The sequence below is a fragment of the Eublepharis macularius genome, chromosome 1 (genome assembly GCF_028583425.1).
Source record: "Eublepharis macularius isolate TG4126 chromosome 1, MPM_Emac_v1.0, whole genome shotgun sequence".
NCBI lineage: Eukaryota > Metazoa > Chordata > Lepidosauria > Squamata > Eublepharidae > Eublepharis > Eublepharis macularius.
In genome coordinates this window covers 100,035,303-100,057,595 of record NC_072790.1, presented here as the reverse complement: position 1 = coordinate 100,057,595, position 22,293 = coordinate 100,035,303, and the positions used below count along the sequence as shown (strand labels likewise).

Below are 22,293 nucleotides of genomic sequence, written 5' to 3'. Positions count from 1 at the left end.
CCCCTAGATCTCAGCTCATTTTCTTAGCTACTGTACTACACCAGATTTTCCTGGGGAAGACAAGGCAATATAACACCTTGAGCATTCTGCTTCGAATGGGGGTGAATAATGACCCCCCCAGCCATTTCAGCCCAGGAAAAGTGGGGAGGCAAGAGTCCCTCCTTCCCCCAGCACTAATGTCCTGAGCAGAATTGGGCCCCTGCAGCTATTTGAAAAGCAGTTCCCCATAGTTCCTCTGTGACTGCAGGGAATGTGTCAGGTCCAGATTTTTCAGTAAAAGACATAACATCTATTTTGAGTCTAATTCTCAGTCACTCTCCTCTCTATTCAGCCCTTGTCACATTCTTCTAAATATTGCAAATAATTTTCTGGATTTGGTGCATTTCTGATATTTGCAAATGGGCCTTGGGTCAGCAACGTTCTTAGTAAAGTTTTGACTGCATATTCCTGTTGTGTATCCTTTGGGGGAACAGATAGTTATACGAATCAGAATACTGAGTCGGATGAAGAAACTTTGTTATTTCCTTGGACCGTAATACCTCTCTTGTAGAAATTGCTTTAGATGCTACATCTGGGAACCATTTAATTAGTTAGAGGATCAGCAACACTTGACTATCTAACGTGCCCTTTTATTCCCAGGACTCATGGGAACAGAATGTGGGACAAATTAATGTATGATCCAGAGGGTCCCTGGGGAGGAGGCTTGCCATGATCATAAGACTACCAAGCCAGCTCAGTTTCATTATATCAATAATCAAATAAGGTAGAGGTTTGTGGTCTTCACAGTAAAAGTAAAGCTGGGAAAGTTGCCGCTCTTTTTCTTTTTTTCTTCCTAGGGTTGCCAATTTTGACTACTCACATTCATGTGAACATCTCTTCTAGGTAAAGTCTTTATAACCTATTCTATGGACACAGCTGAGGAGCTTGTGAAATTCGTGAAGTTTTTATCTGTAAATGGATTTAAGACAGCAGTAAGTACTCCATCCTGGAAGAATGAATTGCAACCAGGAAACTAGTGGGAGCTGGGGAAAGGTTACCTGTGTGCAGTGTTCTGGTTTTTGTACTGGTTAGTGTTTATGCCTGCATGGCTGTGTGTTGTATTTAAGAAATGTAGGGAGGAACTGCTTTGAATAGGATGTTGAAATCCAGGAGGGGGCCAGGGCAGAGGGAGAAGGCACAAGAAATAGGGACAGCCAGCCATCAGCCAACCAGACAGCTACCTTACCGGCAGGACAGCAGAAGCAGCACAGGGCCACTCCCCAAGCTGCAAACAGGGAGGAAGGGAGTAATAGAGACCAGTTGAGGCTGCTGGAAGCTCAGAGCCGAGGAGGCTTGGCAGCCAGCCAAGAGAGCACAGCTGTAGCTGTCCAACGCAGCCAAACTAGCTACCCCAGGTGCAACTGCTTGAGGCAGCCTAGGCCAATGCAAGGAGGTAAAAGAGGGGTGTGGCCTGGCAGGTGGAGCCTGTAATGAGGGACAGGATATAAGGGAAGTCCACCCACAGGGTGTGGTGGGTTGTGTAGGAGTGTGATGGAGTGGAGGAGCGAGAAAGAAGGAATGAACAAACAGCTGGAGCTTGGGAGCAACGGCTGGATGAGGACAGCTGCCATGGAAGGCAGCCGGGACAATGTCAGGTTGAGGGGACCTGCGAATGGACTGTGAGGGTGAGGTATACCCCCCCTCCTTCCACAGAGTGGGATCCTGCATATTCCCTGAAGGTCCTTTAAGGCAGAAGGCAGGCCGGCCAGCGTCTCACAGGGAAGCGCCTAGGGCAGAACCTGACAACTATTTCAACTTTTAGATTCTAAGGGCTAAACTAGCAGTGACAGAGAAATGCATCTGCTTGTATTTATTTACATGACTTCCTGTTGAGCTTTAAAATAGCAGTCAGGGCCTCTGGCTCATAGAAAATGGAGTACCTGGGTGAGGGTTGCTAAACTCTGCCTCTTTTCCTTCCTTACCATGCTGCAGTCCACTATTCAAAGCAATTTTTTTTGCTCTTAGCCACCTCCAGTACCGTAACTGAAGCAGGCTAAACGAAAAACATTTTCAGCAACAAAGTACAATGAAATAAGGATTGGCAAGAGTTTGGCTCTACTCACCTGTTTTTTCTTTTAAATCCAAAAGCATTCCTCCCATCTCCTTTCCCCACTTCACACTTGAATATCAAAACGTGACTAAATAACATGACTACCCCCCACTCACCATCATGTCTCGTTTACCCTAACAGGAGGGCAAATCAGGGCAAAACACCTGGAAATTGTGACAGATTTCTAGGTGTGCCCTTACATGTTTGCTACAGCCAAAATAAAATCTTGTGTCAACTTAAAGACTAGATGCTAGCAAGAGGTAAATCAAGTCTGGTTTTATTTTCTTATAGATTGATATCTTTGAGGACAGGGTTCGAGGTATTGACACTATTAAATGGATGGAACGATACCTGAGCGATGTAAGTAAAGATGAAATGTAATTGTGCATGATTATTCTCCCACACCGGCAGCTGAAACAAAATCTGTAAGGTTGCCAACTAAGATGCCACAAACTAATATAGAATTGACCCTCCCCTGTGGGTTAATTATTCATGTTTTCCTGCCTTGTGTTCTTCCCCTTCTCTAATTTAAAATATGAGACTTTGTGAGAGAGACAGCTTTCTTAGGTCAGTAAAATACTACATACCTGTACTTAAAAACGAAATAAAGTATACATGAATAAACATTCACATGCAATAATGTGTATAATTTTAGCCCTACTCCAGAAATACTTATAAGAAGGTATCTACTTCTCAGCCATTTAGTTAGCAGTGTCATTTTTGATCATACCAAGTCATCTGGAGGGGAAAGGACTCCATCCCCAAACAATGCCTTCCTCTGGGCATTGACCAGGGGTCACTGGGGGAATAGCTCTTAATTTCCTGGATTGTGCAGGGGATTGGACTAGATGGCCCTTGGGATGCCTTCCGACTCTATGTTTCTATGCTTCTAAATGCTCAGCCTTATCAGGCGCACATGACTGACCACTTGAAAACAAAATGCCTGACTAGAGGGACCTTTGGCCTTAACCATCAGGGCTTTTGACATATTGTTAAAGCTGACAGCCCATTGGCATTTGTGTTCCATTCCTTATCCAGTACCTGGGTGCACAGCATCTATGTGCTGTTCTGAGTCCTGCAAGAGACGTGTGCAAGAGACATTTTTTGTGTATAGCTCTCCTTTGAATTATCAAGACCTTCTGAGAACTATGGTGAAGGATCAGTTTGGCCCCATTTCCCCCCAGACGTAACTCCTGCATTTGCCTTTGTTGTACTTTTTTGATGTGTCTCAGCCATGTCTCCCACAGCTGGCCACAATTCTTTCTGAGGCTAATTACATTGCTCTTCTAATCTATCAACAATGGCTAGTCCTGTCCCAGCTTCCCTAACTCCATGAACTTTCTGCTCCTTCACTGCTATTTTTAAGTTTCACAACACAGACATGCTTGTACTTGGCACAGTAAAAGTCTAAGGACAAGAAATCCAACACAGCAATGAACGTGGAGCTCTCCCATGCAATATTAGATGTGGTAGATTTTTTTTTCATCCCTCCACTTGAAATTGTTTCTTTTCAGTTACAGGGAAGAGCTTTATGATTTTTGGAGGGAAGGCTGCTTGACACTAATTTAAAAGCCTTTCTGTTTGAAATATATAGATATTGTTACAAGTATAGATTTGAAATGCAGCATAAATATAAGCTGTTACAATTGGATCCAGAAGGGCTGAGCCTTTTTGTTTTCATTTACATTTCATTCAGTTTTGTTCATTTTTACACATTCCCATTGTGAATGAAGAAAATTCACCTCCTCTTTCCCCTCTCCCTCCCCGCTCCCACATCACTTACTGTACAGTAGTGATGGCTGTGATTAGTCTTGCTGCTGCAGCAAAGCAACTGAGACACAGAGCAGTGGCTGCCCAGATATTGGCAGGTTGTCCAGCTATCAGGAGGGCAAAGGATTTCTATCTTCCCCTCATCTCCAACCCTCTGTCTTTTGGCACCTCAGTATACCTTGGGAAAAGTAGTCTTCAGGGTATGTCTGACATAATATACCCAGAGTGTGCCAAAGTGCTGCTATAGGCAGGTGGGGGAGAAGCATCTGCCACCTGGCCTACCATTGTGTTGGAGGGAAAGGAAAGAATGAAGGAAACAGATGGGAGGAGTAACCATGAATTTATAAATGGTATTTGTTTGGTTTTCATTATTCCCTTTCATTAACACTCGCTCTGAGTGGGTGTTAAGTTGTCTTGACGAGCAGTATATAAATCAAATGTTGTCGTTGTTATCCAAACTAATGGAATGTTTCCCTATTCATTTTGAATGCTGGGGTAAAACAGGCCAGTAGCACCTCAGTGTTAAAGCCTGTTTGCCTGGATATTTCATCCCAACAGGGCACTTCACCTATCTGTACCTACACAGTGCAGCTGCAGAATGAACACATGCGTGGCCACACACACACATGATATTCTCATTTTATACAGATGCTTTTTGGAAACTTTAGTGCTTGATCTTAACAAACACTTATAGACCAGAATCAAAAAGAGTCCAGTAGCACCTTTAAGACTAACCAATTTTATTGTAGCATAAGCTTTCGAGAATCACAGTTCTCTTCGTCAGATTCTCGAAAGCTTATGCTACAATGAAATTGGTTAGTCTTAAAGGTGCTACTGGACTCTTTTTGATTTCGCTGCTACAGACTAACACGGCTAACTCCTCTGGATTTATAGACCAGAATGTTCCACTCAACTCAGCAGCATGTAGCACATACATTCCAGTGGTGACATATCTTTAGTCGTTCTGGCATCAAAGATATCATGTGACTAGGAGATGCATGCGATAAGGAGCAGTTAAACAATACTGCTTTTTACATAGTGAGAGTGGCAACATCTAAACCACCTTTCACCTCTTGACAATTACCAGGTCCCAGAGGAATATGGGAATAAAGGTTTATTCGTTACATTTATTACAATTACCATGAGAGAAAAATACAGTAACTGCTTTATTCATGATGATATTCATGAATACAGAGATTTGGGGATTTTATACTCTGAAATTAGAAATGTACATTTGTGACAAAATGACTCCACACAATTTTAGATGTTTTAAATATGTGTTTTAGCTTTTTAACATGTCCATTTAGAATGAATGAGAGGGGAACTGCAGTATTCACAAGGGAGGGAAATTCTGCCTGTCCAACCCCCAGTTTTCCCCTTCTACCTCCATTGCTGCTTTCTCCCCACTCTCCATTGTCTAGGGCATTAAACAATAAAAGGTTTAGAATCTGTTAATGAGATATGATACAGTTTCTCTAGCTGGTTGAGAAGCATGTATAACACATGTATGCTAACTCCTCAATCAATCACAGAATTCAGCATCCTGGATATCTTGTCTTCCTTTTTTTATAATAAGGATAACTCTAGACCCTCTGGTACTGAAAATAGGCTTGAAAGTATATATGCAACATCTGTTGAAGTCTCAGAAGACAAGAGAACAGCTGGGCAGGACCTTTCTTGAAGCTCTGCCACCTCTTCAGTTCCCCCATGGCTCCTTATACTACCGTAATGATTTGTAGAAACAAGTTAAAGTATACTAAAGTACAGAAAGTAATCATATTTATTTGCATATTTTTTTCAATTGGTCACAGAAGATGGGCTTACTTTACCAGAAAATTCAATGTATTTTTTTAACATACAGGATATGCTAGAATTTGTGTCCAACTAATATAGTGACAGAGGCTGGTGCCATGGGGGCGGGGGGGAGGGCACGAATAGAAAGCTGCAGCAAGTGGGATGGAGGCACAAAGGACAGCATTCATACACCCTATCCCCACATTGCTCACTGATGGTGTCGCCTCCCACCCATGACAAAAGCACCACCTTGAGGAAAATCTTGCTGAGTTTCCTGCAGCCTAGCAGTTCATCTTTGTTCTGTGCAGTCCCACATTGGGACTGCGCATGTGCAGGCTGCTGACTGGAGAAGTTTCTATCACTTCCATAGAGCTCCATTAGCGGGGTCTCTTCCCCTAGTTATATCCCAGCCTGTTTTCCTGCCTAAAAGGCAACGTGACTACCTGGGAGAAGCGACCCCTTCCCCTCAGTTCTCTCTTAGCCGCCATGAGAAGAACTTAGCTTGTGAGCTCCATCTTTTCATATCTTTTGTCTCCTGTGTTTTCGGTTTGATCTTGACCTCTGACTGTGTTTGACTTCCCTTTACGGTTTGTGATTGGGCACGTGTGTTTCTTGAATTGCTTCAATTTCACGTCACCCTTTGAACCTGTTCCTCAAATGTCTCAGAGGGCATTCTTTAAGAAGTGTGCTAGATGAGATGCTAAGATGACCCACACTAACGAGCATAATCTCTGTCTACTGTGTTTGGCAGTAGGCTATGATGTTGCAGCCTGTAAAATTTGCCAACAGTTCATCCCTAAGGCCAGAAACAAGAGGGCTCTCTGTTTGAAGGCCGCATTAGAAGAAAGTGTTATCTGGCTCTGACCTTCTGGCAGCTAAGTCATCTGCCATGAAGGAGCATCCATAAGGCTCCGATCCCCTGGCAGCTAAGTTATCTGCCATGAAGAAGCGCCCATTTAGGCCTGGATAAGTGTCCCCCTTGAGGTTGGAGTCAAGGTCAAATCTGACAGGCAGAAAATCCTGCTGTCCGAAACCTCCTTCGCATCTGAGACATTCTTCGGAACTACCTCCCAAGAGACCGAAGAAAACAAAACAAAGGTCTCACTCCAAGTCTAAGGCTTATCGGAGTTGATCTTCTGCTATGGAGACTGAGATCAAGGAGGTTGTCCCAGTCACCCTGAGGACTCCCTCGTCTCAACTGAACTTCCCAGAGCAGTCTTTCTCTGATGGCAAGACTGAGCTCCATGACTCAGCTTTATCACTCAGAACAACCTGAGGAAGAGGGCTGGAGACAGGGATCCCAACCTGCACCTGAGCACAACTGTCCCTGACACCATTTCTGGATCTGAGAACTTCCAGGGTTCAGACAGAGACCCCTTGATCCTACTCCCCATCCAATCAGAGAGATCATGGTCGCCATCAGACGGATCCACACCCTTCACTGGAACCGGCAGTGTTATCTTTTGCCCACAAGCATCACTGTTCATGTTGTATTCCTCCATCATATCATTGCCAGTGGCCAGAGGGTCCAGGGAGGCATGCTTCTGTGGATCCGATGCCTTCAATTTCATCGGGTCAGAGAAGGCAACCTCTACCCTATCCTTTCAACTGCAAGCCCAGTATGACTCGGAGGATGAAGATGAACCTGTGGCAACCACCTCTGAGGTCAGATCCAAGACAGCGTGCAGAGCTCCCAGCTACATCCAAGAAGATTGAGCTCATGTATAAGGTCAAACACAACACCTGGCCATCCAGTGCCCAGACAACAAATATGGTTTCTTCTCCAGGATTTTCCTGGTCCTTCAGAAAGATGGGGGCCTTTGGCCTATACTTGCAAGATGCCATATCTTGCAAGGTCACCCTGCCCCTAGGGCACAGGCAATTAAATCTATGTTAGCCATGTTCTCAAATCATTTGGAAGATACAGAAGTTAATGGCAGCTACCATGTCTGTAGCGCCAGTTTGGTGTGGTGTAAAGCAGCGGGACTCTAATCTAGAGAACTGGATTTGATTCCCCACTCCTCTACTTGAAGCTAGCTAGGTGACCTTGAGTCAGTCACAGCTCTCTAGAGCTGTCTCGGCCCCACCCACCTCACAGGGTGATTGTTGTGGGGATAATAATAACATATTGTCGAAGGCTTTCACGGCCGGAGAACGATGGTTGTTGGGGGTTTTCCGGGCTGTCTTGCCGTGGTCTTGGCATTGTAGTTCCTGACGTTTCGCCAGCAGCTGTGGCTGGCATCTTCAGAGGTGTAGCACCAAAAGACAGAGAGATCTCGACACTGAGAGATCTCTGTCTTTTGGTGCTACACCTCTGAAGATGCCAGCCACAGCTGCTGGCGAAACGTCAGGAACTACAATGCCAAGACCACGGCAAGACAGCCCGGAAAACCCCCAACAACCATCAATAATAACATACTTTGTAAACTGCTCTGAGTGGGTGTAAAGTTGTCCTGAAGGGCGATATATAAATCAAATGTCATTATTATTATAGTGCCTTTTGCAGACTGAATATGTATACTTTGCAAAATTGGTTTGTAAGAAAATTCAAAGCATCCTCACACTCCCCTAAACAAAAATTTTCTATCCCAAGACAAGTTCTCGGTGCATGGACAGCAATTTGTTTATGAGTATACTCTTTGGCACTAGGCAGCATCAGATCACTTTAACAACCAATGCATCATTGCAGGGCTGGAGTGTGCATTGTGTTGATGTTGCTGTACAAAATGAGTGGTCTGACAGGGAAAAGACATTGCATACTAATGTACTGGAACTCAGAGCCATATGATATGCTCTTGACTCATTCACAGCTATGCTCCAGAGCAAAGACATTTAAGTCCAAACAGACAACACCACAGTGATGTACTACCTCAACAAGCAGGGAGGCACAGCATTGCTAATCCTTTGGGCAGAGGATACTGCCATCTGGAATTGGGTGATTCACATTTCTATGCAGGCTTATCCACATTACTGGCTTAGGCAACACGGGAGCATATGTGCTGAGGAGGGCTCTAAGTTCCAGTCACAAATGGACCGTGAACAATATCTATCTACATCCAGTATTACTGCAGTGGGGCATTCCAGATGTGGATCATTTTGTGACTACAGCCAATGCCAAAGCACAAGTGTTTTGTTCTATGGCAGGGAGCAATCCCCTCTCTTTCAGGGACATGTTCTAACATGTATGGGCATGTTGCCTGTTTTACATGTTTCCACCAATCCCCTTGGTATCCAGAGTCATTCGCCAAATAGAGAGGGACAATTCAGATTGCATCCTCATAGCCCCCTTTTGGCCCAGGCAAATTTGGTTTCCAAAGTTACTCGCTCAGTCCAAACAGAAGTATATTCCATTTCCCCAGACTCCAGATGTGATTCAGTTTGGAACACTGTTTCATCACTTGAGATCCATTCATTTAACAGCATGGCGCATTTGACCATGAATTTTTTGGTGCAGGTACAACAAATTCTGCTGAACCCTAGGAGTTCTTCAGCTAGGAGGTCTTATAATTCTAAATGGAAACAAGTGGGCTCAGAGTAACGGCATGATTGCAGATAGTAAGGCCCCTCGTCCTTAATATTTGAGTATATATCCTAAGTTCAGAGGGTCTGGCTGCCATGTCTCTTAAGGTTCACCTGGCAGCCATATCTGCCTTACATGTTCAGGTCAAAGTCCATGTTCTCCCATCAAAAATCCTCTCAATTCCTCAAAGGAATGCTCAATCTATATCCCCTAAGGTCACCACTAGTTCCACAGTGGTCCTTGACCTTAGTGCTGTCACGTCTTATGTTAGCACCCTTTGAACACATGGCCACTTGCCTTTTGGAGTTACTATTACTGAAAGTGAGTTTCTTGTTAGCTGTCACTTCAGGTAGGAGAGTATGAAAACAGGGTGTTCCTCCATCCAAGCCTCTAGTTCCTACCAAAGCTTCTGTCTCCATTTCACCTGTCTCAAGATATCACCCTGACATACTGAACAGGCGTACCTTGCCTGTATTTTTCCCAAACCCACAATCCATGGCAGAAAAAGCACTACACTACAGAGAAAGCATTGTCATTTTATTTGTATAGAACAAAAAGAGTTTCATACAGACCCACATTTATTTGTCTGTTTTGGTGCTCCAAACAAGGGCAATTAGCCCAGACCATTTCTAGATGGATTGTATCCACCATCCAGTTGGCATACCAACATACTGCCGTCCAGAGCCCTCTTCATCTGACAGCTCATTCTACCCGATTCAGGCATCCTCTTTGGCCATTTTGCCAGATGTGCTCATAGCAAAGCAGCTGCCTGGTCGTCATCAGACACCTTTGTTAAGCACTATGCTGTAGACGTCAATTCTATGCGAGGTGCAGCAGTGGCCAGAGCAGTGCTTCAATCTCTTTGCTTAAAAAAATAAAAAATATAAAGTGGGTTTATAAACTATGCACTTTATAGCATTGTATATAATAGACCAGCACTTTTTTTCCAGCCAGAACAGGGTAGAACCGTGTTCCAGCACCTCTAGAAAATGGTCATGTGGCCGGTGACCATTAAGCTTTAAAATCCAGTCAGCTGGAGCAAGGGGGGAGTTTAGATTGTCCTCCACGCTGGCACATGTCTCCCCCATATTTGAAATACATCTCCCCTGCTGATTGGGCTGTCGCGTGTCCACTGGAGAGGCAATTGGTGGCTAAGTTCTGGGGGGAGACATGTACTTTTTGTGCTTGTTCCACTCATTTTTTTAAAGCCAAGCCCAGAAAAGGTTAAAATGCTGCTGCTTCATTCCTCCTGGCAGCTTCCCTGCTGCTTTGTTTCACAAACAGCAGTGCAAAACGTTTGGTTTTTTTCCCCCCTCTTTTTCAGGAGGGAGGGGAAAGCAGTCATTTAATCCTTTCCTGGGTTTTAAAGCCAGGAGGACTCTGCAGTTACAGCCCATTCCTGACTTTGAAAAAAAAAGAGAGTGTATGCATACCCTTGAGGGAGGAAGGGAAAAGCAGTCATTTAACCCTTTCCTACGTTTTAAAGCCAGCAAGGAATAAGCAGCAATGTTAACACTCTTTCCTAGCTTTGAAAAAAAAATAAGAGTGTGTGTGCGTACACGGGAGGAAGGAAGCCAATGGAGAAGCAGCCTTATGACCCTTACCTCACTTTACTGATAAAAATGGCAGAAAAGGAGTTCAGAGAGCTGGGGAGGATAGGAGTGGTTACCTGCAGACAGACCAATCAGCTCCCAGTGAAAGGAAGGGGGGAAGAGAAGCAGAAGGAGATTTTTTTATTCTTCATGGCCAGAACGCGTGCCAGCAGTGACTGGGCAGCAGCTTAAAAAAAAATCGCAGAATGTGCACAGCAGAAAAAAATGGGGGGCAGACAAAAACCGTTTCTGCTTCCCATGACTCCCTAAATATAGAGCAACACTGCACCTATATTGTGACTGTATATTATAATTGTGAACAAGGCAATTTAAACCCTGTATAGGAAAAGTAGTGTCATAGGATGCCTGACCAGTAAATGCACTTTAATTGTAACAATTATAGCACTTGGAGCACGTGACACTTTAATAGAATAATTACAGGACGTCTGAAATGCCTATATGATTGAGGTTGAGGGGGAGTGCAATATGTGGTACAGTTCTTGAATGTGCTAAGAGAGATAATTTGAAATACAAGTTGTTTAATATACCCCTTATATATTGGTGAATAAATAATTCTGGAAATAATATTACGCGCTTTATTGTTGATTGTGGAGGCATTATAGTACACGGGAATTTTTTTCTTGTCTGATCCCATGACTCCCTTGCAGGTGCAGAACTCAGGAGAACATGGGAAGCAGAATAGATTCTGAAATGCTGTAAACTGACTGTGTGGAAAACATCTAAGTCAGAACAAAAGAGATTTTTCTTTGTTCCTTCTTTAAAAGGGAAAGCCCTGGGAGCCCCACAGGCTGTGCTCAGTTGGCATTGCATAGAAGCGCCAATATAAATTGGGGCATGTTGAGGAACCAGCCAGAGTTTCAAGCAATTAAGGTGTACATGCAAAATCACACCAACACAAGCTATAAAGAGTAGCTTATTTTGAAAATGTTTTACATTATTAATTAGTAAGCATTTGGGAATAACCTGATCAACAACGAAATACACTTTCCATCCCTTTTTACATTTAAGTAGATTAAAACTTGTGGCATACAGTATACAGAGATTAGTGTTGCTTCATTGCCAAAATGTGCTGGGTTGGCTTATCCTTCCAGAGAACATCACATCACGTAAAAATACAGACTGGCAGGTTTCCAAGCTGCGTTGCCTAACCATACTGTGTTTTACTATTTCATAAAAGCATTTTTTCCTTGACAGAAGACAGTGATGATAATCATAGCAATCAGTCCAAAATACAAACAGGATGTTGAAGGGGCTGAATCCCAGCTGGACAAGGATGAACATGGCTTACATACTAAGTACATCCACAGGATGGTAAGTAAGGGGACATGTGCGTGCCATTTCAAAGGAGGCTTGCAGCTTTCTCTCTCCCAAAGAAATGCCCTTTGTGTCTTGTCTTCAGTAAATCTAACAGTTAAGCATTGATCTGTCAGTGTTTAAACTCTCCTCCCTGTTAGTATTGAAGGTATTCTATAAGCAGTTCTGTATCCTTGCTCAGAAATTCAGGCTGAAAGTGACTGTGTTTAACTTGCTGCTTCACTTTCTTTATGGTTTTTAGCTTAAATGTCTTTAAACCATTCTCAAGACCTTTAATATTATTTCATGCCTGCACTTCCTCAGATTGACTCTCTCCAAAATGACAGTAAAACCCAGAGAGGACAATAAATCTGTCAGACCTGAGAAATTAAACATGAGGCGTGGAAGGAAGGAAATTCACATCTGTGTATTTTCATGCATTTCTGGGCTGGTGATATTCTCTGCCTTGGTGTATTTGATTATGTCTCTCTCCCTCTGGCCTCTTTATTGCCACAGAAACTCAGCTTGCTAATACTTTAAAGAATTCTCTCTGGAGTTTCTCTTTTGATCAGACCTAATAAGCCTTCCTGCAGCTGGAGAGAACAGCACAATGCTATGCCAGTACCTAGGAGCTTCCTCCAGTTGAGGCGAATTTGAATTCCTTATGCATCATTTTTTAAAGTTTTACAAGCATAGAGGTAGGCCACATTGTAAGAAAGCTCAAGACCTGAGTGGCTTAAAGCATTGTCACAAAGACCTTTCCTAGAGGGGGGAAGTGTCTAGCCCACATTAATACCAATGGCGCATTGATCAGTCAAAGACGATATTGGACTAGAAGCAAAAGGCACAATCCAGAAAAACTTATTTGGAATTGTTCCATTCCATTGCTTTCAGTTTGATTTAGTCAAGGTTAAATTTTATTGATAAACTCAAATCTCTGCTTGGCACTACATTAATAATGTCTGAAGTGTCCTCCACCTAGAGGTGCCAACTCCAGTCAGAAAAGTCAGGGTGATTTGAGGATGGAGCCTGGGATGGGTGGGGCTTGGAAAGGGGAGGGACCTCAGTGGGTATAATGCCATAGAGTCTACCCTCTAGATGAACCATTTTTTCCTGGAGAACTGATTTCTGTAGTCTGGAGATCAGTTGTAATTCCTGGAGATCTCCAGGCTCCACCGGGAGATTGGCAACCCTACATCCACCATGCTTAGTTCTGTGCAAGGGTCTAAATACCATTTTGTCATCATTCCTGCACAAAAGGGACTGGAGAGCTCAGGTGCCACTGCAAGTTCGAGGCTCTAGGTCAGGCTCTTCCTGCTCCTCCCTGAAACAGAAGGAATGCTTGGGAGGGCCTACTAGGCCCCATGCTTAACTTGGGCCTTTGATACTCATGTGCATATATATTGCATCTGAAACACATTGTAATTGCCACTAATCTGGATTCATTTTCAATTGGCCAATGAGTCTAAATAGTCTGAAGTATAATCTAAACTTAATTGAGGGGTGGGGGCAGATCCACCAAATCCAGTCTGGCTTAATTTAGAATTCAAATGTAATTCTGTTTTGCATTATTTGTGCACAAAACACAGTTCCATAGTAAACAATTTGTTCTTTTAAAGGGGCTTTAAAATAATGTCTTTGGAGATTGTATTTAGTATATCTGAACAACTGTGCAGATGTGAATATATATACACAGACCACAATCTAACCCACAGACAGGTGTCTATGGATTTTAATCCAGAGAGAGCCACATGCATCAATGGATTCCTTGCACACTATGCTGTGATTCATACCTACGTGGCACCTGGGGTTGATTGCATTCAGTACCCACATTTCCAAACAGCTGATAGGCACTCTCAAAGTTGACTTCATTGACATTTGATACGGGCAGTGTAAGTAAGTTTTGATCTAGTATCATGTATGCTTCTGCAGTGTCATGTATGCTTGTGCATCATGGTGCTTATGCAGTACACAGTCCAGAACAGTGAACAGCCATCATTAGATTGGGATAATCCAGTACAGCAGTACAGAATTCTGATTCTGCATGTGGAACGCTTAGATACAGATATAATCTAGATTAGTTGTAAGAATTGTGCTTTTCTTTTAGATGCAGATTGAGTTTATACAACAAGGAAGCATGAATTTTCGATTCATTCCTGTGCTTTTTCCAAATGCAAAAAAGGTAAAACAAAAATTTATTGAATTAACTTGTTTTATTTTTAATGAAGGCACAAGCTGAGATACAGATAGAAAGCTTTCAAGCACGTTGCTGACCATCAAATAAGCACGAGCGCCCGACTTACCGGGCACTCGGTTTGCTGCCGCCGGGGTAGGGAGGTGGAGGGCGGGCGCAGCGGCTGCAGGGTCGGCTTGCCCGGCGTCCATTGGGCAAGCCGACAGCCAATGGATTCAAACCCCGGCCAGCCAATCCGCGGCGGCCGGGGGGGGGGCGGGGCTGGCTGCCGGACCTCGGGGAGGTAGTGTTCCCTCAGGTCCGGTGGTCTCTTACTTAACCGGCTCCCGGCTGGCCTCGCCTCATTCTGTTCCAGGCTGCGAGGAAGAGCAGTGAAGACGAGGAACAGAAGCGGCAAGGCAGCAGCGACAGAGGCGGAGGTTGGAGCAGCTGGAGCTGAGCCCTCACTCGACACCCGTCTCCGATGCCGGTCGGCTCCCTGCCCTCGGCTTTGCTCGGAGGCAGGTGGGAGCGCTGTGCCTGAAGGCCCGGAGGTCTAGCTGAGCCCTGGGCCCCAGCGCAGTGAAGAGGGCGAGGAAGACGCTCAACCCGGCAACAGCGACCACTGTGGCGATGCCATCCCGGAAGAGGGCCGGGGGAGCTGGAGGGAAGGCTCGGGGAGGGGGAGGTGGAAAGGCAGCTGCCCCCTCCAGGGCTGGCAGCAGGGCTGGGGCAGCCTCCTCCGGGGCCAAGGAAAAGAGGGGCTCTCAGCAGAGTAGCTCCAGGGACAGGATTCCCAGCACGGGGAGGGGGAAGCGGGCTGGGGGTGCCCAGCGGCGGGGGGCCTCCGGTGCTTCTCACCTCTCCTTGGGCCAATCTCAAGCCCCAGCGCGTCCTGGTGGGAGCGGGCAAGCAGGGAAGATCAAATAAAATTCTCTTAGCATTCAGAGCAACCTCTGACAGAAATGCTGTACAGCATTTTTAGATTAAAGTCTAGTTTGAATCAACCTAAAGCGTTATAGGTGCTGACATCTTTAAAAGCTGGCGCTAATTTTCACAAGCCATTGGATAAAACTGAATTTGAGACATTTTTGTCTAGTTTCCCCATATATCTTATTTTATAATTTATTTAAAAAATATTCTAGTGCAGACACTGATGTTGATGAAGGAAAGAACCTGGCGCAGTCTTTCCTTATTGCAGAGTTAAAGGATGGTTAGCCAAAACTAGGGTTTTGAATGCCCCAGTTTAAGGTGATAGTTGGTAAGACCTGGTCACCAATACTGTTTAAAGCAGGAGAGGCTTTTTGAGTTGTCATTATTATACCAAGAAGTTCTACTTCACCATTTCTATGTAGCTAGTATTTTGTTAAAAATAGCTCAAAAAATCAGCCAGCCTGCCTTAAGCCTTACCTATCAAGCGTAAAAGAATTAAAGATACTTAAATATTTGTGTTCTCATAAACTCTGTGAAAGTATTTCCTTTAAATTAGTGTCCTCTTCTGATTTACCTTACTTAATAGGCTTACCATTCTCCCACCACTTAGTGGGTCAGCAGGTCAAGGGGAACGGGGGGAATATTGTCAGCATCTCAATACAATGACATCGCTCCCTGCGCACCCGGAAGTGATGTCAGCAGATCACCAGTGGGACTTGGGATGCTCTAGTGTTTGAGGAAAATTATACAGTTAGACCCTAGAATTTTCTCCAAATGCTATAGCATCCCTTGTGTCCCCTAGCAATGCACTGTCACTTCTGTGTGCACAGGGATTGATGTGAGCACATCACTGATGATGTAATGACATCATTGGCAAGCTCCTCTGCAACCTGGTAAGACCTCTCCACTCTCTACAAGTTGCCAAGGAGGACCTGGCAACCCTGCTACTTAAGCACATCTAAGACTTAATGGGAGTTAAGTACATACTTTACTGTGCAATCCTAAGTGGAGTTGCACCTTTCTAAGCCATTTACTTCAAGGGACTTAGAAGGCTGTAACTGTTTTGGATTGCACAGCAAATCTCTGCTGTTGAAATCAATAGATATTGTTCAGCCAAACCTGTTTTATCCATTGCCTTTAGTGAGAGAAAGGTAAACGTGGTTAACTTTTCCTCTGAAATCAATGGGGTTTAAGTTTGGCTTACTGATGCCTGTTCTGGTGTTCTTTCTTGCATGTCAGTGTTAGTCAGACTTTTTAAACAAGGGGGCTGGGCTTCTAAGCATATGTTACCTTCCACCTCGACTCAGCCCAGATCATCTGTTGTACTGGTGACTATACAGACATCCTTGCATGCAGTTATGTGTGAACAACCTGCTGCGATGGTCAAGGATCTGGACTTGCATCATAACTCCACAGTGACATCAAAAGAAGACTAGACCAGAATATCTCTGACCTCTTCCTAAAGCCACATACAGGGAACACAAACCAGCCATTTTTGAATTCTTTCCTGCCCATTCTCCTTACGTGATTGGGAAGAAAAGCCACAGTCACTCCTACAAATACAGTGAGGGTCAGGAGGCATTCTACCATTCCAGTTTTTGGATGGTAGAGTAGGAAGGCACCATCCACTCAGGATCCTATCCTGCCCTAAAATGTCAGTTTTTCTCCAAGTGTTTCCCATAGTTTGAGAACCATGGGAATATGGTGCCACATAGTTTTTGCTGCATCTAGATGGTAGGAGTGGCTGGTGCATTTTAACAGATGGAAGTTAAAGGGAATTAAAATGTGAGTGATGGTTAATATAATGTGCTGACAAAATGTCACACCCAGGTGACTTCCACAGTGAATTATTCAAATTGCACCTTAAGCTTAGAGAGACTACTTGCATGTTGTGTTCATGCAAAGGCCCATGAAACAGTGGCTTTATGGATGAATCTCTGACTGGTAAGGAATGGAAGTTTCTGGAAAATAGTGGTACTGAAATAAAATTATTTTAACCTCCCTTCCCCCCTTCACAGGAACATGTACCTACCTGGCTTCAGAACACTCACATCTACAACTGGCCCCAAAATAAAAAGAACATTATGCTACGGTTGCTGAGAGAAGAGGAATATGTTGCTCCTCCAATAGGCCCTTTGCCGACACTCCAGGTTGTGCCATTATGAACATACATTAAAGTACACATGAAAAAATTGTTGTATGGCTCTGATGGCTGGCAGCCAGGATTCTCCTGGCTTCCCCTTCTGATTGATGAAAAGCATGTGCTCGCTGTCTCTCTCCACCCCTGCTAATAGAATTGTCCTGGATAATGCAAGCCCATGTGTTTTCTCTTATCCTGAATGTTTCCTTCTGTGACTGATCAGGCATGCTACTTCTCCCTCTATGTTTAAACAAATGGCAAATGGAAAGAATGTCCAATCATTTCTCTTCTGTTTCCAGCAACCTGCTTTCCAACTCTGCAGCCAAGCGAGCAAATACTGTAAATGATGTTGCAATAAGAAAAAAAATGCATTCTCTTGCTTGTTTTGGGTTTCTTTTGTTGTCAGCCAGATGTTCTTGTATTGTACAATGATCTCTAACAGTCAGTGTTCACAATAAAATATTTGTCTTTCATGTTGGCTGCTGTATTTATCACTGTTGAGAAAGACGTGGTGGTGGAGAGTGCCCTCAAGTCAGACTTACTACAGCCCCTGCTGGGGTTTTCATGGCAAGAGACTATCAGAGGTGGTTTGCCATTGTCTTTCTCTGCAACCCTGATCTTCATTGGAGGTCTCCCATCCAATTACTAACCAAGGCCAACCTTGTTTAGCTTCTGAGATTTGAAAAGATCAGGCTCACCTGGGCTATCCAGGTCAAGGCAAGAAATGCATAAGGGTGAAATAATTTCATTGTAGATAAACTGAACTCTATGGTTAATGTTTGGCTATGCACATTTGTAAGCTCTCATATTTGAAAAAGGCTTCTTTACAGCTATTTGAAAGCATGGCACAGTCATTTTATACAGAATTTGGACATCATCAGTGTAAGCGTCCCCTAGCTGGATATCTTACCGCATCACCCTTCTAAGGATGGAACTACATGTTATATTTGACCGAGGGTTGCTGCCAAAAATGCAGCCCCATACCTAGTTTCCCTTTACAATCTGGGAACACTAACCCTGCGATGTGAGTGTAGTATATGGAAAGGGTCCATGGCTCAGTGGTAAAACATACAGTTTGTGTGCAGAAAGTTCTAGGACCTTAAACTTCACATGGAGAAGCAGGTGGCAAGTTTTCAAAAAGGTATGTGTGCCGTGTTAATCCATGAAACCTCTATAATGATGTACCTTTGCTGGTAACTGTTCACTTCCCTCTGTGCAAGCGCCTTCCTTTTTAGGCTACATCTGGTACATTTTAAATAAGAAAGCCAAGACCTGTTACTGTATGGACAGCAAGATAAACAATGAAGATTTGCCCAAAGAGCAGCTTGATTGAAAAGGACCATTGTTCAAGGTCTAGCCTGCCTTATCTCTGGTGAGCACGACTGTGAGGGTAAAGCAGAATCAGGAATGTTAATAACAGGACTATTACTAACCACAGCCAAAGTTCAAAGGGAGACACAGTTTGTAGCTATGCAACATACAAATGAGACAGGTTGTTGAAGGGGAAAGATAATTACTATAATTTATCACATATCCACATTAATGAAGCTTGGGTGACTACCTGGTTTTAAAAGAAACAAAGCTATATATCCTTGTACAACAAGTTTACCATGGCAACACAGAGCAACTAACCTCTCAGTTTTCTATCTTTGTGGCGATGGAGCAGATTTGTTTTAACAGTTAAGAGTAAATATTAATGTACTCAATCTTGTGAGAATACAGAAGTATTATTCATATTGTCCTCCTTTCTCATCAGGCAGAATCTATTTATTTATTCCAGGATTGTTCTTTGTTACAAGGAAGCAAGCAGCAGGCTGCCTTGGGGCATATGGTTCTGATATTATTAAGAAGTCTAACTCACAGAAGAAGAGTCTTGCCTCAGATACCTACAGATAGTACTGCTGTCCACATTGCTAGTTATGGGGTTACATTCTGGTGTGTGGTGTGGTATGGAGCTAGGAATTTCTCCCAGATAGCAATAACCTATACACTGGTTTTGTACTCTGAATAGCTGGAACTGAAAGTGGAAACTGCCCATCTGCTGCTGTTGAAAGATTCCCTTGAATTGAACAGGAAGAGGAAAAGCAGCAGAGACAAATGTCTATTGTTCTTTTACTGTGTCTGTGCCATACAGGGCTTTTTATTCATTTCTGCTCACTTTCTAGAACTACAGAGTTCATGAACTGCACTGTAGCCGTACTTGTTTTTTAAAATAATATTTGTAGTCAAGAAGCAGTGACCCAGCTAAGATTTTTAGCACAGATAAAAAGTTCCCACTGGCTGTTCAGCAAGAAAGGTCACTTTCACCATCAATGCATAACAAAACTGTGTTTAAGCCAGTTGAGCAACCTGGTCTGTTATTGCTACTTTGCTGCTACAGTAATTGTTACTGTGATAATTGGCATTTGAACTAGGTGTTTTGCATTGTGCCAGGAATGCCACTGAGTTTTACTATATTACAATTGTGCAGCACAGCTGTATGCAGAACTTCATCATTCCAGTTTCTCTATTCCTGAGAGAATAGATTATCTTGTTTGACGCTTAATAATAATCATAATTTTCTTATAAATTCTTGGGTATTTTTCTGAGTCTATTCTAACCCATATACAAGATGATTATATAGGCTGGGAGAAATTTTGATGAAACCAATTAGATACCAACAAATAGTTTTATGAAAGTGGACATAGATTTTGAGAGGGGAAACTTTCTCTATATTAAGCTGAAATAGGTTATGATTCACATCTTGGTCGTAGCTAGCTATTTAGATTTCCTGAGCTGCTGGGAAAATGCGCATTGTTCCCGTTCTCATTTTTATGGAAAAAATATGATTTTTTGACATCAGTCAAAAGCACCAACTTTTTCTCAGCCTTTAATTTTCCCTTGCCACCAGAAAATATGAATCCAGGGGAACTCTGTCATTTAATTTGGTTTTTTTCTTATTCTGTTCCTTATTTTTTAATTTAATTCACTTATCAGATGAGCTACTTAGCTCAAACTAGAGCTACACTAAAGACAAATGGGTAGGCTACGCTTTACTTAGGCCACAGGGACAGGATCACAGTAGCTTTACAGTATTGCTTGCCAGCAGGTGTTCTTATATTCAAACTCAGATTAGGTGCCTTCTGTTTTTATGTTACTGTAACGTTTCTAATTTTTGTTTCCTTCTGGTGTTATCAATTGCATTGTGAAAGGCATCAATTACACAACCTCAGGCCACTAAGGAATGTCAGTTCATGGAGTGTGTTGAATTACAACCCAATAACAAAATGTGCTACATCAACATGTTTAGGATACAATGTACCAATTGCTGCAAAGCAGTAACATCACAAAGCATAGTGCTGTATAGATACTACTATGATACTGTGCACTGCAAATATTAAGAATGACAGGAAATGATACATGGATTTCTAGTGTACACTTCATTAAAAATGCCTTTTCAAGTTCTCTGTAGCTTCTTTGTGCAGTTCTTATTCTTTAGGAGCTTCCTCTCTGTTCTTCTGAATTAGACTGGAGGAGAATGAACTTCCTGCATCATTCACTTTGCTATAAAGGAATTCATTGTATAACCAAAATGATTGTACATCAGTAAACAGTTTGTGCTGGAACTCAGAAGACTCCTCTTAGAGAATAGCTTATTCTCCCAGATCCATTTGTCTAATGAAGTGGATCCTGTGATAAATGTGCATAATGAATTTTCTAAGTTGCCTAGCCAATAAAACATGGCAACTCACAAGCATTGCTGTGTGCATAAAAAGCTAATAATAAAGAGACCAAGTCATTCAACAGATACTTCCTTTTCTTAACTAAAATTAAGACACCAAAGAAATAGCTTGTTTTGCAACATTCTATTTCTTAGGCATATTGCCCAAGTACATGCACCCTCTATTAAGTGGGTGTTCAGTGGGGCTTTCTTTCTAACATGCTAGAAATTGGTTCTGAAAGGGTGTATTGCTGCCTAGACAAGAGGAGCCAATACTTTAACTGGACACTTTGCTTCATTGCTATGAAAATACTTCTTTTTTTTCTTTATTTCACTCAGAAATTTAGTTCCTTTATCCTAACATCCTTAGTGTTATACCAATTTTCTTCATTGGTGGGAAGGGGAATGTGAGCAGTGCTCATGAGTGCATTTTTTGTTCAGTGCAATGGCACTGTCTCCTTGCCAATCCAGTCATCAGAAGGGGAAGAGAACAGACCCCTCCCTCCTGCCTGTTGGCTTTGGAAACATTCCCTTAATTTAACTCCATGGAGGGAAGTTGCATCTTTTTAAAAAATCCCTGGAGGGAAGGTGCAGCTTAGTTTTTCTTTGGTACTACCTGGGCAACAGTATTGTCTCCCTGCTAATTTGGTCCCAGCAACATGACTGCTATTTGCCAAGCAGCTTCAAAATACAGGGATATGTAATATTTTTATTTAATGCCATCATTGCACTAAGCTGGTGAAGCACTCTTTTGCTTGAGCACTGCCCTACCATCACACTGCTGCTACCACTTTCCCAATCAGTTTCCTGCCATAGCATGTGCCCACCAACACTCGCCTTCATTGGGCTCCATTGTTGTGTGTGTGTGAGGGGGGAGTAGTGTACTTGAGGAAAAACTTGGTAAGTCATTGTTTTAGAGGGAGAATTGTGTTCTGTGCAATTTTGGTGCTGTAATTGCAAAAACGGTTGCCCCAGGGCCTCATTTCCCCAAACCTCACTTTAAAAGAATAAAGTGCATCTGTGCATGTAGAGGCAATTCTCACCTTGCATGTGCAACAAGGCTGAAATGTATGATAATGGGGGGGAAACAAATAAATTAGATCCAAACTGGCAATGGCCCAACAGAAACCAACCAATAACAGAAGTGTGTACATCCAGAAACCCTAGTGTTATGATCTTTACTTTCTTTAGGGTAGATTTTTCTTTCAATCTATCCCTTAACCCTCTGGGTAGTCTGCTGCCACCAGGAATATTTTATTCCAAGATAT

At 43.1% G+C, this 22,293-nt stretch overlaps 1 protein-coding gene and 1 long non-coding RNA gene across 6 annotated transcripts in view; one reads left to right on the top strand and one right to left on the bottom strand.

Annotated features, from left to right (window-relative positions):
- Window positions 1-17,798, top strand: part of TRAF3IP2 (TRAF3 interacting protein 2) — a 44,081-nt gene extending 26,283 nt beyond the window's left edge. For all 5 annotated transcript variants that reach the window (XM_054976345.1, XM_054976364.1, XM_054976339.1 and 2 more), the window contains 5 exons: window positions 883-971; window positions 2,381-2,449; window positions 11,981-12,097; window positions 14,187-14,261; window positions 17,204-17,798. In XM_054976345.1, the coding sequence (XP_054832320.1) occupies window positions 883-971; window positions 2,381-2,449; window positions 11,981-12,097; window positions 14,187-14,261; window positions 17,204-17,350 (497 nt within the window). In that variant the 3' untranslated portion in view covers window positions 17,351-17,798. The remainder of the gene's footprint in view (window positions 1-882; window positions 972-2,380; window positions 2,450-11,980; window positions 12,098-14,186; window positions 14,262-17,203) is intronic.
- The window catches only part of LOC129327616 (uncharacterized), a 33,847-nt gene continuing 21,243 nt past the window's right edge, over window positions 9,690-22,293 (bottom strand). Inside the window, exon 2 of the long non-coding RNA XR_008596843.1 lies at window positions 9,690-10,038. This is a non-coding gene — a long non-coding RNA (uncharacterized LOC129327616). The remainder of the gene's footprint in view (window positions 10,039-22,293) is intronic.